Source organism: Temnothorax nylanderi, unplaced genomic scaffold, assembly GCF_030848795.1.
Source record: "Temnothorax nylanderi isolate EJ_2023f unplaced genomic scaffold, tnyl_v1.0 TNYL_tig0770_pilon, whole genome shotgun sequence".
Classification (NCBI taxonomy): domain Eukaryota; kingdom Metazoa; phylum Arthropoda; class Insecta; order Hymenoptera; family Formicidae; genus Temnothorax; species Temnothorax nylanderi.
This window is the reverse complement of record NW_027249832.1, coordinates 47,439-64,937: the sequence shown is the minus strand read 5'-3', so window position 1 is coordinate 64,937 and position 17,499 is coordinate 47,439. Positions and strand designations below refer to the sequence as shown.

At 42.0% G+C, this 17,499-nt stretch overlaps 1 protein-coding gene across 1 annotated transcript; it reads right to left on the bottom strand.

Moving 5' to 3' along the window:
• Window positions 1–1,374: 1,374 nt before the first annotated feature.
• Window positions 1,375–11,964, bottom strand: LOC139785287 (uncharacterized). The gene is made up of 2 exons (XM_071724463.1): window positions 11,759–11,964; window positions 1,375–3,086 (listed from the first exon to the last, which is right to left on the bottom strand). Exon 2 carries the CDS (start codon window positions 3,017–3,019, stop codon window positions 1,640–1,642), a length of 1,380 nt encoding a protein of 459 aa, XP_071580564.1. The 5' UTR covers window positions 3,020–3,086; window positions 11,759–11,964; the 3' UTR covers window positions 1,375–1,639.
• Between the last annotated feature and the right edge of the window lie 5,535 nt (window positions 11,965–17,499).

Sequence of the window (17,499 nt, the reverse complement as noted above, 5' to 3'; positions counted from 1 at the left end):
TATTTTATGTCTCAGGCTGTCGTAAAATCACACTCTCAGTGTAGAATTTGTAAGAAAAAATATAAATAGACAAAAAATATCAAATGTATGCGTGATATTTCTCGTACATATAAAAATTTGGCAACTCTTACCATTTAAAATTGTTGTACACGACTAGTACTGGGGGTAGCGTCGTCTACAAGATTCTTCTGAGCCGTTTCCTGAGGTTGTGAATCTGCAGGGCTATGATCATCATCTCGATCTTCAACATCGATTACGAAGAAATCGTTCTCGTCAAGCTTCCAATACTTGACAGCTGAAGCTTTCAATAATTGTACCTCATTATATGATGCGCTGAAGCCCAAGCTAGATAGTAACATCACTAGATTTTTAAAGCCAAATTTCCGGTATAAAAAAAGCAGCAACGCTGATTAAAAGTGTTGACAAGAAAGATCTTGGCCTGGTCGCCAACTTAATAGTGAGACAGGATTTTTTTGACAAACCCTTTCACCCGACGCGGCTTGGGTCAGAGCTGTCGGGGCTCAAAGTATGATTAATTGATATGTTGGGCGCCAGTTAATTTTCACGAAATTAACAATGTTCTAAATTTTATAATAAAATGGTTCGATTGGGTGACCCAGGAAACAGGAGATACCAAGGAATATTGCAAAGTCAAGAGAAAAGAGAGAAAGCAAGCGATATATAAGTGTATTAACTTGGTTAGACTTACATTACAGGTTATGCTTCTGTTGCCGCAGAACGGCCACACGGTCTTTTCACCCTGATTATAACGCCGTCGATATTACGTTGACAAATATTCGTCGAGGATGTTCGATACAACGTCGTTCAATACTGCGCAGACAATCTCGGAGTACTCGTGTTATAACGCTTAACTGGCAGACAGCTGATCGCGAGTTTGGACTAATCACGCCGAAGGCCGACGGACGAGTCCTCGAGATCTCTCGGTCGTTCCGCTACCACGCGCCCTTTCGATCCTAATCGTTGCGGTTCGATATGTTCCGTCACATGCAGCCACACTATTGGCTCTCCGTCTCGGCGGTTTACAGGGCCGGCGCTCGCGCGGCGCGGGTAGCAAACGTGCGGTCGGTAAATGTATATACAGTCGGTAGCCCCGTTGGGTCGACTATTACGTCGAGTATCGATGTCGAGGGGACGGATTCTAATTTTCCTGTCACACTCCCCTCCCTCGAACCTTGACATCGTAAGCGAGATGTTTGGAAAATTCCGCGCGGGCCGTGTCCCCGCCCTGCTGCTCAACTTATAGTCGCCTGAAATCTCCCCTCCACCCATGATTTTGTGGGTATGGTATTTCTCATTGACTTTGGCAATTTGAGGAAGGAGTGTTAATAGGTGGAGCTGGAAATGATACACCTATTACTTTGGCGACAATTGTATTTTAAAGTCAAGGTAACTTAATAATGCTTTATAACTTTATAGCAATGCTTATTTACTAAGATAGACAAAACATAAACGGGAACTTAACTCTATTCCGGCGACCCTTACTTACATTAAATTTGACAATAGTTACTGTGAATTATAGTAATCAAACTCGTCGAAACAAACGCAAATTAGTGAAGACAAAATATTTTAAAATAAAGTGTTTGGCGTTGGTCGTCGGAGCCTTCGTGGGGAGGACAGCTTACGTCCCCTTCTTATATTTTGTGGGTATTATAACGTGGATTTCTTCCCCGTCTCGCATCTCCGGCCTCTCCCGCATGATTTCGTCGAGGGTTTTCATATTGCGCGGTGAGCATACCGCTTGAATCGCGAGGAGGTTCTTTTCCACCGACAGTTCCCTTGCCGACGGTGCAGTGGGGTTGGCAACAACCGGTGCGGAGGAGAGTGCATTCTCCCGAATCAGAAATGCGCGTACGCGGTTTGGGTAATCCGTAGGGTCGTCGAATTTCGCCTTGACCCTCCTTTTTAGGGTTTCTGTACCTTCGTTGATCAGGTATTGGTGATCCTTAGGTACTAGTGCTGTAGGCCAAGTGGCGTAGTTCAGCCTCAGCCAATCGACGATGTCCCCGTATCGTACGTTGCAGTCCGGGCATTCCGGACAATAAAGAGACAAATCTGTGGCGCACCCTGGGCATCGGTTGAGGGCAAGCTCATGTTCTATCCCGTGCGGGTAAATACAGTCGTTGGTGTCAATCCCATCGGCCCCACAGACTTGGCAAAATCCGGGGCGATAAGGCAGTTTACAGTCCTTATAATGGTGTTCTTTCGAACGGCAGTTGACACATCCGGCGACGTACTTTTTTCCCACTGCGGTGACGAAGGTTTGGGTGCCACGATCAACTTTAGTCGCTTGCATGCGCTCAACAAGGAGCTTGGCCCGTTTGATAATGATATCTTTGAGCATACCCTCACTGATGATTCTGCAGTCAGTGAAGTACAGTGGCGTCTTTCCGCTCGCGGTATTGGGAGATTCCGGGACACCGAGTTCCCTCAGCACCTCGTCAAAAAATGGCATTTTTGTTAGTGGTAATGGCATTACAGCCACCGAAGGGGCGACCAATGCCTTGGGGTCGTCGGTTGTTTTCAATTCCCTCTTCCATTTTGGCGACATCTGCAAGGGATGATCTCTACTGGGGATGCGGTTGCGTTTTACATTTTCCGCATAGACCTCGGCAGCGGAAGCCCTGGTGGGTTTGGTCAGTTTTAGGCGAGGGGGAGGAAGAGCCCGGATTTCTTTGAGAAGTCGTAAGGCTTCGGGGCTCGCTGTCGGTGTAACTTCTCCGACTTTCTTCTCAGAAAGTGGCTTATCATAACTACCCGTCGGGGAAGCCCTCGGCGACACGTTGCGTGAGTGCGTGGATCGTCGCGCAACTCCTGAAGCGGCGTCAGATGAGGCATCTGAAAAATAGGCTTCCTGCCGCAATGTCTTATCCCGCTGAGATTCGCGTTCGCGTCTGGTTAGGAAGGCCTTGACCTGCTCCTCGATCTCCAACCAGACGCGAACGCGAATCTCAGCGGGATAAGACATTGCGGCAGGAAGCCTATTTTTCAGATGCCTCATCTGACGCCGCTTCAGGAGTTTCGCCCATGATGCCTTTGTCGTTTGCGGTTGGGTCTTGTCGAATTGTCTGTAAATTTTAAGAGTTGCGTAAACTCCGACGAGGAACCTTCAAATCCGTTACATAGTACTTGCCAATGGTTTTATCAGCTTTGTCTGCCAGTTCGACGATCATTGGCCCGATTATTCGCTTTACAATTGCTGGGCCAAGATACCGGTGACCCAATTTAGCCGAGTACCCTCCAGCTTTACTACTCAATTTTTTGTTTGGATAATAAACTTCCGCACCGACATTTAAGTCAAACCGTTTCGTTCGGTCACGGTTAGCCGTAGCAAGACATTTGTCGGAATACGATTTCAAGTGATTTTCAACCTAATGTCGTAATTCGTCGAATTTACTTAATTTTTTAACCCAATGTTCGACCAGATCGTCTGTTACCTCCTCATGACCATCAGCGAAACGTTTCCGTTGATTTATGTTTGCCTCTCGCGCGTAGTTCAGATAGAATGGCGTGACTCTACTGCCGGCATGAGGTACCGTATTGTATGCGAGTTGGAGTTTTGACAAATCTTTATCCCATTCGTTTTGACTATCTTTTATGAACGCGGCGATCATTGGTTTTATCGTTCTATTGACGCGTTCTACCGGATTTGCTTGGGGGTGCGCCAGTGGGGTAGTAATATGGTTTATTTTCTTAGCTGTTAGGAATGCTTTGACGTCTTTGTTTGCGTATTCCGTACCGTTATCTGTAATAATTGATTCGGGGACAATTCCCCATTTGTCAAATATTGTTTCCAAGATTCTAACGACGTTCTTACCGGTTTGCCTACGTACTGGGAACAGTTCAACAAATTTCGTATAGAGATCCTGCACGACATTTATATATACGTTTCCCTTCTTTGAACGAGTAAACGGCCCTACCGTATCGATCGACAATTGCGCCCACGGTGTGAGTAGAGGTCTTGTCATCAAAGGTCCCTTCAGTGGCCTCTGATTAAACTTGACTTTCATGCACACGTCGCAGTCCTCGACAAAGGATTTTACGTCCTGCGACATGCCTGGCCAGTAATAGTTCTGTCGTATTCGATCGTATGTGCTATCTCTACCTAGGTGCCCTGCCTGTGGAGTTTCGTGGTTTTCTCGCAAAATCTCGAGAACTTCAGCTGGTTTGACCACTCTTTTCCACGGATGTTCGTCATCGATCAGCATTTTCGCGTAGTCTGGTCTATGGTAATATAGCTCGTCATTCTCAACCTTCCAATCCGCGAACCTATCGGGTTGTTTGCTTACGCGTTCGCGTTTTACATCATACCAATCTTTGTCACCGATAGTTGCTAACCTAGTTTGACTTTTAATTGTTTCCTCGACCGTTTTCTCCCACCCGAGAGGATCGACGTCAACGTCGTGCATACGCGAAAGGGCGTCCGGCGCTTCAATTTGTCGTTCCGCGCCTATACTCGACTGTCATTTTATGCTGTAAAAGATAGATAGCCCACCTCGCGAGGCGGCCTACGGGATTTTTTAATCCGTAGAGCCACTGTAAAGCCTGATGATCCGTGACGACTTTAAATGGCATGGCCTCCAGGTAACAACGCAACTTATTGACCGCCCAGACCACCGCCAGACACTCCTTCTCGGTGGTAGTATAGTGTAATTCCGCGCTCCTCAATGGTCGACTCAATACCTCGATTAGGTTTTCCTTATCGTCGTCAGGGTCTTTCTGTACTAGTATCGCGCCTAGCCCGAAATCACTGGCATCTGTGTACAAGATAAAAGGTTGCCCCGGTATCGGCGTGTACAGTCGCGGCGCGTTGGCTAGTGCTGATTTAATTTCGTCAAATGATCTTTGTTCGACTTCCGTCCATTTCCACGGAACTTTGGGGCTGGTTAGTTTATTCAACGGTCCCTGAACTCGAGCGATACTTTTTAGATGACGGTGGTACCAATTTACAAGGCCGTTAAACTGTCGCAATTGCGTTCGGTCTTTTGGGACTGGGAAGTCGAGGATTGGTTGGATTTTTTCCGGGTTTGGCCTCATACCAATCTCGTCGACTATATAACTCAGGAATTTCACTTCTTTACAGGCAAAACTACTTTTCTCACGATTGATCACGAGTTTTGCTTCGCGTAGAACCTCGAACAGAATTGACAATATTGCAAGATGTTCCTCGAGATTTTGACTAACCACAATCCAGTCATCCAAGTACGCGAATACCTGGTCTGCCCACCTATTCGGGAGGCGTCTTTCGGCGATTTTTTCTTTAATTTTACGTTTCAATTTGTCCATCAGACACTGGAAAGTAGATGGCGCGCCCGTTAACCCGTGTGGCATTCTCAACCATTCCAACAATCCTTTGCCCTCGACGACGAACGCGGTATATTTCCTACTTTCCTCGTCCATCGGAATCTGGTGAAAAGCTTCACTCATATCTAAAGTCGAGATCAATTTTGCTTGATGCAGCTGGGACAAGATTGACTTCATATGTTGGAGTGGGTACGCAGGTTTTGCCGATTGACGATTCACGGGACGGTAGTCTATACAAAACCTCAAACCTCCGTTTGCCTTGGGAGCCACGACCGGTGAGCACGCCTAGTCACTATTGCTCCAAGTTATGAACCCCTTTTCTAACAATCTGTCGACTTCTTTATTAATGAATTCGCGGATTGCTTCGCTACGTCGGTACGGTTTCTGCCTATGTGGGGTAGGATCTGTCAATTCAATTACGTGTTTCGTTAGATTTGTAACGCCGGTGGATTCCTGATCAAACTTCGCGAACTCAGCGTCGAGGAAAATTTTCAATCTATTGGCGTGCTCATCTGTCAAAGCCGTTAACTTTGTCGGTGTGACGGATCGGTGTGACACAGGGTAGGAGTATTTGCTCCCCTCCAAAGTCCATTTCTTCGTCGTTGGGTCAATTTTGACCTTAAAGGACATCCAAAAGTCCATACCGAAAATCAAATCGCTCGACAAATTTGGGAGGACACTAAACCATTGAGGGCCGTAAACGTCGCCCACGTCAATTATGAAAGACGTACCCCCTTTAGTTTTGACAATTGTTTTATCACCGAGTCGTACTCCGTTTTCCGATGTCGAATCCGAAGAAAGTTCCTTGACTTGCAAGTTTTTTACTCGCTCGTAGGTTGTTTGATTTAGGTACGACCTTTCACTACCACTATCTATTATTCCACGGATTTTTTTCACCAAAAATCGATATCTCCACCGGTATTTTTACGACTTTAGTCGGCTCCGTAAGACCGTTGTCTGCGCAAAAAATTCGACGCTGAGTCAAGCGATGGACAAGGTGCGGCGGTAGCCTGATCGGTCGCCATTCTTTTAAATTCTCTAAGTCTGACCTACTTTGTTTCGCGTTTCTAACGTCTGATGTCTCGTCAGTCGTCAACGTTGACAATTGAATAATTTCCCCGGGTTGTCCGTTTGAATTGACCGATTCCAGGTCGGATTCCTCCTCGGACCATTCCGAATCACCTGAGAGCGTTTCTAATAAATCCAATGATACCGTCTCGCGATTAATGTTAGCCGTGGTGATTGAATTTGACGTAGGCGTATCGGCGTGTTTTTCTAATTTGTCCAGGGATTTTATCTGTTCTATATTAAACTTTGTTTTCTTTTCCTCAGTCGGGCCTTCTGTGGCGGTAGCCTGAAGGGGAATTACTGCCGGCCCTGCTCGTTTCCCGACCGCGTTGGACAATCCTTATTCACGTGGCCTTTATTTTGGCATACGTGGCACACGATCTGTCGCTCCGCGGTACAAAAACGCGACGTGTGTCCCATCTCGCCACAGTTGTAACAAAATATTTTAGTAGAGTCTCGGGCAGGCCTTGTTTGAGGAGCCGATGGTTGTTCGTTCGGGGTGTTTGTCGACGATTTTGTGGCTTTCTTGAAGTTCGCTATATTCTTTTCGAGCCTTTGCTTAACTAATGTTTTTGTATTGTTTGTCGTATTATTGTCTTGTTTAGCGTTACGTGGCGGTTTTGTCTGTATAGCCCTTAGTTCGGTTGTATTCTCGTCGCTACTCCCGCCCTCAATAGACTGGATATCAGACTCGTCGGTGTCATCCTGTAAACACCTCAAGTCCGGCTTAGGGGACCTTCCGCGCGCTCCCTTCTGAGCTTCAACTGAACGGTTATATAGATAATTTCGCTCATTTAAATAGTGCAGGAATTCGTCATAATCGCGGATGGCTAGATTCAGGACTTCAAAAGTCAATCTAGGATTGAACTTGACGAGAATTTGTTTGAATTGTTCGCGAAATGACGGTGGATTCTGCATCCTTTCAAAGATAAGGCGTGCTCGACAAGTAAATGCTGCTAAGGTTTCCCCCTTTTCGAACTTTAAATTACAGACCTCTAAGAAAAGTGCTCCATCGTCCTTCTGCACTGCCCATTGAAAGCGAAAGGCGCGTGTGAAATCTTTCCATGTTTGCCAGCGTTGTTTGTTTAACAAATACCAAGCTCTATACGGTCCCTCGAAAACGCTTGACAAACAAGGAACAAATAGATCCTTTCTTATCCCGCTCACGCTCAACTGATCTTTCAAAATCAGTAAGAATTGTTCCGGGTCTTTCTCTGTTTTGGGGAATGTGATCTTCCAATCCCTGACGATACGGCCGATTTTCATGGCTGATTCGAGTTCGCGATCGTACACGTACGCGGGTAAGTTATTTTCCTTGCCACCATATCGATTTGTTGGCAAGGCATTCCTTCGAAATCGCGCGTGCTCATAGCCGTTGGCTCCCCGAGTATTACCGTCGCTATCGTCCGATTCGCTACTACGCCACGATAGAACTCCCCTTCTAGCTGATGACGGTCGCTGTTCACGCCAAAATCTAGTGTTAGGGGTACGGACCTCACCGCGTTCTACTTCGGATCTAGTTTGCGTCAATTGACGATATTCCTCCCTGGTTACGTAGTTGTCTTCGCTTATTAGTTCGCCTTCAGGTGTTAATTGCGTCATGGTTAATTTGACCATGTCGTATGGCCACCCGCTAGTTTGATGATTTAATTGTTCTACGTTTAAGTTTCGAGGGTCATGTCGAACGTCATTTGGCACCCTTATTCGATTTCCGTCTAATAATCGGGTGTTCAGGTTGACCGACCGATTTTCATTGCCGAAATGTACCCTACGGGGTTCTCCTTCGACCGAACTTTTCTCATTTACCGGGATAACTTCACCCTGTAATAACCTACTTTGTGACCCGGTTCCAAGTACTATTTCCCGAGATAATCCTCGCGCATTTTGACATGACCGCCGTATCTCTTTGTCAATAGTCCGGGAACTGTTCGACGGTTCCTCGTTTACCGTTTTTGTCTGTTCGCTCCCGTGGCGGTACGGTACGAAAGCTCTTGGGGAGTTTGATAGTCGCGGTGGCCCACGTGCGTTTTGATATAGCAGCTGAATTTTTTTATCTATGTCGATCAGGCTACTTCGTTGCCCGCTTCCAGCCGTTCTTAACGATTCGGTATTAATTAAGCTAACCTCTCCTTCGTTATCTTCATCGCTACTGTATACGTGATCGAGCGTTTCGTTCTCCGCTGTTGCGCCACCCGCCACGTTTTTCCCCCTTGATGCTGAGTTAAGCGGTGGAATTTCGACATTGTAATTTTTTTCGGTATTACTCGATATATTTATTCTTTGCAATAACTGGTCGATTTTATTCTCGAGTGCCTCAACGCGTGCTAATCTTGTATCAAAATGGTCTAGTCTCGTGGTCAGCGTCCCGAACGTCGCTTCTAGTGGTTGCCAACGAGGATTTTCGTTAAAAATCGGAGTCGCCCCACGCGAACCTCTTCCTCTACCCACTGGTGTACCCCCCCCCCCCCCCGAATTTTAGGGATAGTACCAATGGCTCGCTGTGTCAAAACTAGGGCTCTGATTTTATTCCGTTTTTCGAATAAACGTTTAAACGTGAAACGTTTATCCGTTTACATTTTCTTCCAGAAAAACGTTTACGTTTAAACGTTTAGCAAACGTTTAGTAAACGTTTAGTAAACGTTTAGTAAACATTTAATAAACGCTTAGTAAACGCTTAGTAAACGTTTAGTAATCATCACTGAGAAAATTATACATTGTTATTTCGTGCGTGCGTGCATGCGTACGTACGAACGTGCGTGCATGCGCTCGCTCTCACTCGCGGATGTCGTCGATGATGCGAGCACGCGTGACAAAAACTTGTCGAACTGTGTCGTTCCCTCGTGCTTTTGTCTGCCCCTATTTGCTCCCCCCCTCCCCCGCGTCAAAATTAGGACTCGCTATTATTTAAACAAAAACTCATTTACTCGTATATTTAGTAAGTACATTCATTTATGAGTAGAAGAGAGTGTTTTACAAAATTAACTATTATTTATATGCTTTATTTCATTTTAAGTCAAAATTGCATCCAAATCTGAACAAAAGAATACTTTTTTATACCGTTTTTGTTTAACAGTGCGTCATATTAACAACAATATGTAATAACAATAATCTAAAAACAATCACTAATTGTGATTCATTCTTGCTTTTATACCAGCATCCGAATGCGTATTCGTTTTGTTCCAAGTCCAAGAAGTGCAAGCAGCGCGAACAAATCTAATTACTTCTGATTTATTGAATAAAAATGACTAAAGTAACGATGAAAGTAACGAATTCGTTTCCGTTACTGTAAAAATGTGACGACGTCACCGGAAAGAAAGTAACGGTAACGATATTACAAATAATACATTACTTCCCAACTCTGACTATATTTGTAATAAATATTTTATTAATAAAGTACATTCAAAAATAAAACACTTAAGAAAGGGATAATAAACGTTTATAGAAAAACGTGAAAATATTCGGAAAAACGTTTTTAGTAAACGGATATACTATAAATATACGTGTAAACGTTTAAACGTTTATCAGGCCCTAGACTTAAAACACGTGTATTCGGAAAAACGTTTCCAATAAACGGATATGCTAATTATACGTATAAACGTGTTTCCGTTTAAACGTATAATAGCGAGCCCTAGTCAAAACGACCATGTCCGAGCTTCGAGCGATAGGCGAGCCCCCCAACCCCGCGCCCTCGACGGTTTGCGACTGGATGGGCCCCGTCGTCAAGTCTCCACTCGACGCGTTCCCCCCCGAAGGAAACGTTTCGTTGAGCGACAATTGCTGGCTCCGGTCGTTTGACGGTTTTTTATTATTCATCTCTATTAACTTTGTTCCGGCTCTAGTTGTTCGTTTAGGTGGCGAAATAAACATGAACGTCATATTTGAGCTACGTTTAGTCTTGCTAGGGCCTTATTTGTTTCTGTTTAATTGTTCGATAATTGTGCCAATGCTCGCTTTGACGATTCAATGTCTTACTCCACAATCTCAGTCTTGACCCAATCAAAATTTTCTTTAATTTGAACAGAATTTTACTAAGATTTAATAGCTTGATTAAATTACAGTTGTTTAGCAGTCGACAATCGAGACAAAACTCAAGCTAGAATGTCGTCGACTTTTCGATAATAACATTTAATAACTTAATTTATCATTCATCAACAACTGAGACAAGACTCAAGCCATTAAAGTGTCATTAACTTTTCACCAATAACGCATCAGAACGGACCCTGTCAACAATTCACAGCGAGGTATGAACCGGTTGACAAAGCGCGTACATAATAATTTCACAATAAATTAACATAATAATTTAACATAATAAATTAACATAATAATTTAACATAATAAATTAACATAATAGGTGGCAGTATTCTTTCATAACAAGATATGAACCAATTGATGTAATAATTTGTCGACGAATGGGAGCGGATTCTCACTCATTGACGACAAGATCTTTATTAATCCTTCTAGGATTTAATAATTAACGAGATCAACTCAGCTCAGTTTACAATAATTACCGTAGCTGACACGGACCAAGGCGAGACCTTTGTCCCTCAGAAATTACTCGATATTCTCAACAAGCCGGAAAATCGGAGCAAGATCTAAATTAAGTGACTGCAACTAGTTTATAATCTGTCATAAACGGGAGACATTTACATCATTTAGACGAGACTAACATATGATCAGTAAATAATTTTACAGTTTATAATCTGTCGTGAACGGGACCTTTACATCGTTCAGACGAGATTATAGTATTGACATATTCCTATTATTACCGGGTAGCTCGGTTCCAGACGACCTAAGCCCATCGGCATTTCTCAAACTATGATTAATAAATAATTTTACAGATCCTCATCCGTCGACCGCAACTTACTTTCACTTGGTACATAAATAATCAATACATAGGTATAGAAGCTCTACAAGGAAACATTAGAAGCGATCGTCGAGGAAAGTATGAGGTATTTCCTGTTTATTTACACTTGACTTTACGGCCGGCCTTGAGCTTGGAATGCGGATGCCGGCAGGCACGCTTGGACTCAACGCCCCGCCGTTCACAATAAAATTATACGAAGTAATTATTTTAATTAACGATTTCGTTTCCCAACTGCCCCACGTTGGGCGCCAATTGAGACAGGATTTTTTTGACAAACCCTTTCACCCGACGCGGCTTGGGTCAGAGCTGTCGGGGCTCAAAGTATGATTAATTGATATGTTGGGCGCCAGTTAATTTTCACGAAATTAACAAAGTTCTAAATTTTATAATAAAATGGTTCGATTGGGTGATCCAGGAAACAGGAGATACCAAGGAATATTGCAAAGTCAAGAGAAAAGAGAGAAAGCAAGCGATATATAAGTGTATTAACTTGGTTAGACTTACATTACAGGTTATGCTTCTGTTGCCGCAGAACGGCCACACGGTCTTTTCACCCTGATTATAACGCCGTCGATATTACGTTGACAAATATTCGTCGAGGATGTTCGATACAACGTCGTTCAATACTGCGCAGACAATCTCGGAGTACTCGTATTATAACGCTTAACTGGCAGACAGCTGATCGCGAGTTTGGACTAATCAAGCCGAAGACCGACGGATGAGTCCTCGAGATCTCTCGGTCGTTCCGCTACCACGCGCCCTTTCGATCCTAATCGTTGCGGTTCGATATGTTCCGTCACATGCAGCCACGCTATTGGCTCTCCGTCTCGGCGGTTTACAGGGCCGGCGCTCGCGCGGCGCGGGTAGCAAACGTGCGGTCGGTAAATGTATATACAGTCGGTAGCCCCGTTGGGTCGACTATTACGTCGAGTATCGATGTCGAGGGGACGGATTCTAATTTTCCTGTCACAAATAGCGTGTGCTATTGAAATTCATTTTTGTTCGAGCTGCTGCGATGGGCATTTTCTTCCTTTAGTTATAACGTTTTCCAGAAAAATATTGAGGGATTTTGGTATGTAGTCTTTTATACATCTGTCAAAAAATCATTGCTTGAAGGATATGCAGACGTGTCGTTGATTTGTGAGCGAATATCTTCCCGAATTATGGCTGCAGCTGTAGTGACTACTCGAAGGCGTTCATCGACTTTCTCTTCCGTTCTTAAGAAAACTAAAAGAAAAATACGATGACGAAATTGTTATAGCGACAAATAAGAAGATTACTACTATATGTTTCCAAAACAAAGGATATACAATTTTGTCGAGTTATTGGTATGAACGAAAGAAAGTCGATGGACGGGAAGAACGCCTTCGAGTAGTCACTGCAGGTACAGCCATAATTCGGAAAGATATTCGCTCACAAATCAACGACACGTCTGCATATCCTTCAAGCGATGATTTTTTGACAGATGTAAAAGACTACATACCGAAATCCCTCAATATTTTTCTGGAAAACGTTATAGCTAAAGGAAGAAAATGCCCATTGCAGCAGCTCGAATAAAAATGCATTTCAATAGTGCACGCTATTATGTTGGCGACCAGGACAAGATCTTTCTTGTCACCACTTTTAATCAGCGTTGCTGCTTTTTTATACCGGAAATTTGGCTCTAAAAATCTAGTAACGTTACTATCTAGCTTGGGCTTCAGCGCATCATATAATGAGGTACAATTATTGGAAGCTTCAGCTGTCAAGCATTGGAAGCTTGACGAGAACGATTTCTTCGTAATCGATGTTGAAGATCGAGATGATGATCATAGTCCTGCAGATTCACAACCTCAGAAAACGGCTCAGAAGAATCTTGTAGACGACGCTACCCCCAGTACTAGTCGTGTACAACAATTTTAAATGGTAAGAGTTGCCAAATTTTCATATGTACGAGAAATATCACGCACACATTTGATATTTTTTGTCTATTTATATTTTTTCTTACAAATTCTACACCGAGAGTCTGATTTTTATGACAGCGTGAGACAAAATACAAATATCCATATATTCAACTGTGTATTACAGAAAAACTATTAAAGTTACGAAAAAAATGTATTGAACCTTTTTTATAGAGAATTTAATTAGCTTTACTTTTTATAATAACCTTCATTGCGATAGAATCAACGATTACCGAGATATGAGGAAAAAACTGAATTGGAGCACCTTTTTTCAAGATGGCGGATCGAGCCCTGCAGATAGAAGTCCGGACTTTCAGTATGTTCAATAGTATGCCAAGATAAAGGTCTCCACCAATTTATAGCTTTTTTCCGGTTATTTTTTCTATTCGCTATATTTTGATCTAATTTGACTGGACTATAGAGCCATGGAATGTTTTTCCGAAAGCTGCGCCCCTCCGTGCAAGATTCGGGCTCTTGTGCGGAGCAAACTGGGCTCCGTCTTTCGGAAAGAGACGTTAAGCAGTTGGTCCAAAGGGTTAAGTGAGAGGAGAAAGAAGGAGGTACTAGATTGTGAACCCTACGGGGATATGCAATAAATTATTACTTTCAATACTACTTCATTAAAATAATGATGGAGCAATAAGGAGCAATTAAGGAGCAATCGTTCTATGCCGGATTTAGTTGCATAGAGTTATTAGAAATATGTTTTTGAGTGAAAATTATAAATTTTACGTTTTTTTTAAATATTTTAAAAAATAATAATTTTAAAAGGGGAGCAATTGTTGATTCTGAGGGAGCAATTAGAGAGCAATCGTTTCAGCTATAGTTTATTAAAAAATATGAACTTCCAGGGCCAACTTATTTCCGGTCCGGGATGGCCTTTCTCAGGTTTCTCTCTGCTTATTCGCACATGGAAACCTCGATATACTTAGCAGACAAATTTGATATTTCTTATTATTGATTATTTTAATAGTTTGGGAATCGTTTGGGCAAGTTTAGGAATATAGTTTCATAGTTTAGGAAATAATAGTTTATTTATAATTAATAAAAATTAATTGAGCGTATAGTTAGCCAGCCATAATTTTAAAACCAATTTTTTTTTTAAATCAACGTGAAATCATTTGGGAAACACGTCTGTAATGTTTTAAACATTTGGGAAATAATGATTGTATCTGAAAATCAAGTTACATGTGCGATAGCTGGACAGTTTCACCATGGTTTATGAGTTGGGTACAGCTGAGAACGTGGAAAGTGCTGCTAAAGCATAAAAGAAACGTTCACTTTCCTAAAATGGATTCATTATTAGCGTTAATTGTTGCATTTTCTTGGTATGTATAGGTAAAGTTATATTATTTTAGAACTCCACAAAAGAAATCTGTAATGCGAAATGTATCGATCATTACGCATAACATATTTGTAATTTGAAATGTATAATTTTTGTATCATTTTCTGTTTAGGTTATTATGCTACATGTTGTTGTGTTTGTGTCGCCTTTTTGAGGCAAGCCGCACATGTAATGGTGTGGATCCAGTAAATGGTAAGGAAAGGCGGATAATGAATGTACACTGCGTCTTCCTTTAGAACACTATATATTGTACGTGTAATACGTGGCACGGTTGCTTGCACAATGCTCTCTGGCGACTCGCGTGTCGCCCGCATCAAGACGTCTGCGCATCGGACTGCGCAGCTAGGCAATGCGCGCTATCTATGGAGGCGCGCGCACATGTGAACGCTCACACAACACATGTAATGCTGAAAGCAGCATATATGCTCAGCAAAGTCCAACCCCACGTCCGTGCAAAATAACGTGAGCCACGTGCTGAGCGGGCAACATCTTAAATGGCTAACGGGGCAATGGCAAATCCTCCTGGAGTAAAAATGAAAAATATCCGAGATAATAAAACTTTTATGACACTTAATAAGTATTATACTATTTAACTCCGAAGTCTAATCAACAACAAATCTCGATTTCTTTAGGGCGAAATTGGATATCGGCTTACTAGCTGTGATTTTAAGTTCTGTCGAGACTGGAAATGCGACAAAGAGGCAATCCGCCCATTTATGGAGAATATCCATCAAACTCTGTTCGAATTTCTTAGTATTTGTCCCTTTGAAGCAGCTCGGGATGTTTCAATTACACTGAATTTTGTAAAACAGTACCGGTATGTTTACTAATATGCAATAGCTGTCGCTTATTATGTATTGTTTTATTTGCTTATTAAACATGAAAAACTGTTTATTATTTTTAGCTTGATAGGTGTCATCGAACACATTCCTGGTCACTTTATTGGCTACTGTCGAAAACCTTCAGGACGATGGCTGAAATGTGATGATATGCAATTAAATGTCGAAGGATGTGACGAGACAACAGTAATTACACCGATTGGGGCCATTTATATCGCGCTGTGAATCTGATGTGCAGTTGAATCTAACCGATTATCTTAGAAGAGTGCAATTATGTCTATATTATAGTCCGTAAATGTTTATTTTATTATAAAATAACAATTTGCTCAGTTCTTTCATTTTATTATTCACATCTTTAATTAAGATATTATTATTCTTAGTTATTTATGTTAAATTGTGATGTGTATATAATTGTGACCTACTTACTACTAGATAAAAATATTTTTTAAAGATTTTTTACAAAACGTTTAAGTACAAAAAGCAGTATAACGAAATATATATATGCATATGCATACATACATATAGGTATATATATATATATATATATATATATATATATATATATATATATGTATGTATATGTATATGTATATACATACGATCAAGCTTAATCAAAATAAATATATATTTTACGATTATTTCGACGTTAATTCGATTAACATGCAAAGGAACTTGTTATACATTTTGCCATAGAATCCATTAATCCGGTACTTATGCATTTATGATGCATTTATTAAAAATAAAATAGTTCGCTTTTTGTTTAAATCCATATATATTCATAGAACAGAGTTTACTTTATTTCCAGTGGCAATTGTAATAGCGAAGCGCTTTAAAACACATTTAGAAATGTGCCATTGTTAGAAAATAAAATGGAATTTTCATCTTATACTCCTTCCCAGTGAGAAATACCTCATCAAAACGATGTCAAATTGACGTCAAATAGATGAAATTTTCATCTATTTGACGTCAATTTGATATCGTTTTGATGAGGTATTTCTCACTGGGTTGTATGTTCCTTTATTTAGTCAACGTCATTTTAACAAAGGACAGCATTCCATATGGATTGGCCGCCGCAAGCTTCCCTATTATGAAAATTATCGCAGGATTGGGAATTACTCCGGGTTCCAATCTATAAATATATATATTAAAATCCGCGAGAAAGATGCAACAATTAGCGCTATAATAATGAATCCATTTTGGGAAAGTGAACGTTTCTTTGGGTGCATTTGTTTCTGCACGCAGCCCTGCGTAAACGAATGCACCCTTTTATATGCTTTAGCAGCACTTTCCACGTTCTCAGCTGTGATTGGATGACTCACAAACCATGGTGAAACTGTCCAGCTATCGCACGTGTAACTTCATTTTCAGATGAAATCATTATTTGCCAAACGTTTAAAACATTACAGACGTGTTTCTCAAATAATTTCACGTTAATTTAAAAAGAAAAAACAATTGGTTTTAAAATTATGTCTGCTAACTATATATATATATACTAGCTGGTTACCCGGGCTTCGCCCCGGAGGACATACGTAATAAGACACGCAAATAGTCTCTCTCTCTCTCTCTCTCTCTCTCTCTCTCTCTCTCTCTCTCTCTCTCTCTCTCTCTCTCTCTCTCTCTCTCTCTCTCTCTCTCTCTCTCTCTCTCTCTCTCTCTCTCTCTCTCTCTCTCTCTCTCTCTCTCTCTCTCTCTCTCTCTCTCTCTCTCTCTCTCTCTCTCTCTCTCTCTCTCTCTCTCTCTCTCCTCTCCTCTCTCTCTCTCTCTCTCTCTCTCTCCCTCTCTCTCCCCCCTCTCTCTCTCCCCCTCTCTCTCTCCCCCTCTCTCTCCCCTCTCTCTCTCCCCCTCTCTCTCTCCCTATTTCTCTCTCCCCCTCTCTCTCTCTTTCCCCCTCTCTTTTTCCCCCTCTCTCTCCCCCTCTTTCTCCCTCTCCCCCTCTTTCTTCCTCTCTCTCCCTCTCTCTCCCTCTCTCTCTCTCTCTCTCTCTAAAATGCTATAAATTGAAAAATATTACTTTTTTATCGACTGAAATTTAATTCCGTCGTATACAATTCTTTGAGATTCACTCAATTATTTCCTAAAAAAATTGGAAAAATTTCGTAACCGATTTCCAAAAAATACCGG

Excerpts from the sequence above, each read along its gene's own strand:
- LOC139785287 (XM_071724463.1), bottom strand. The coding sequence starts at position 3,019 with ATGAGGCATCTGAAAAATAGGCTTCCTGCCGCAATGTCTTATCCCGCT.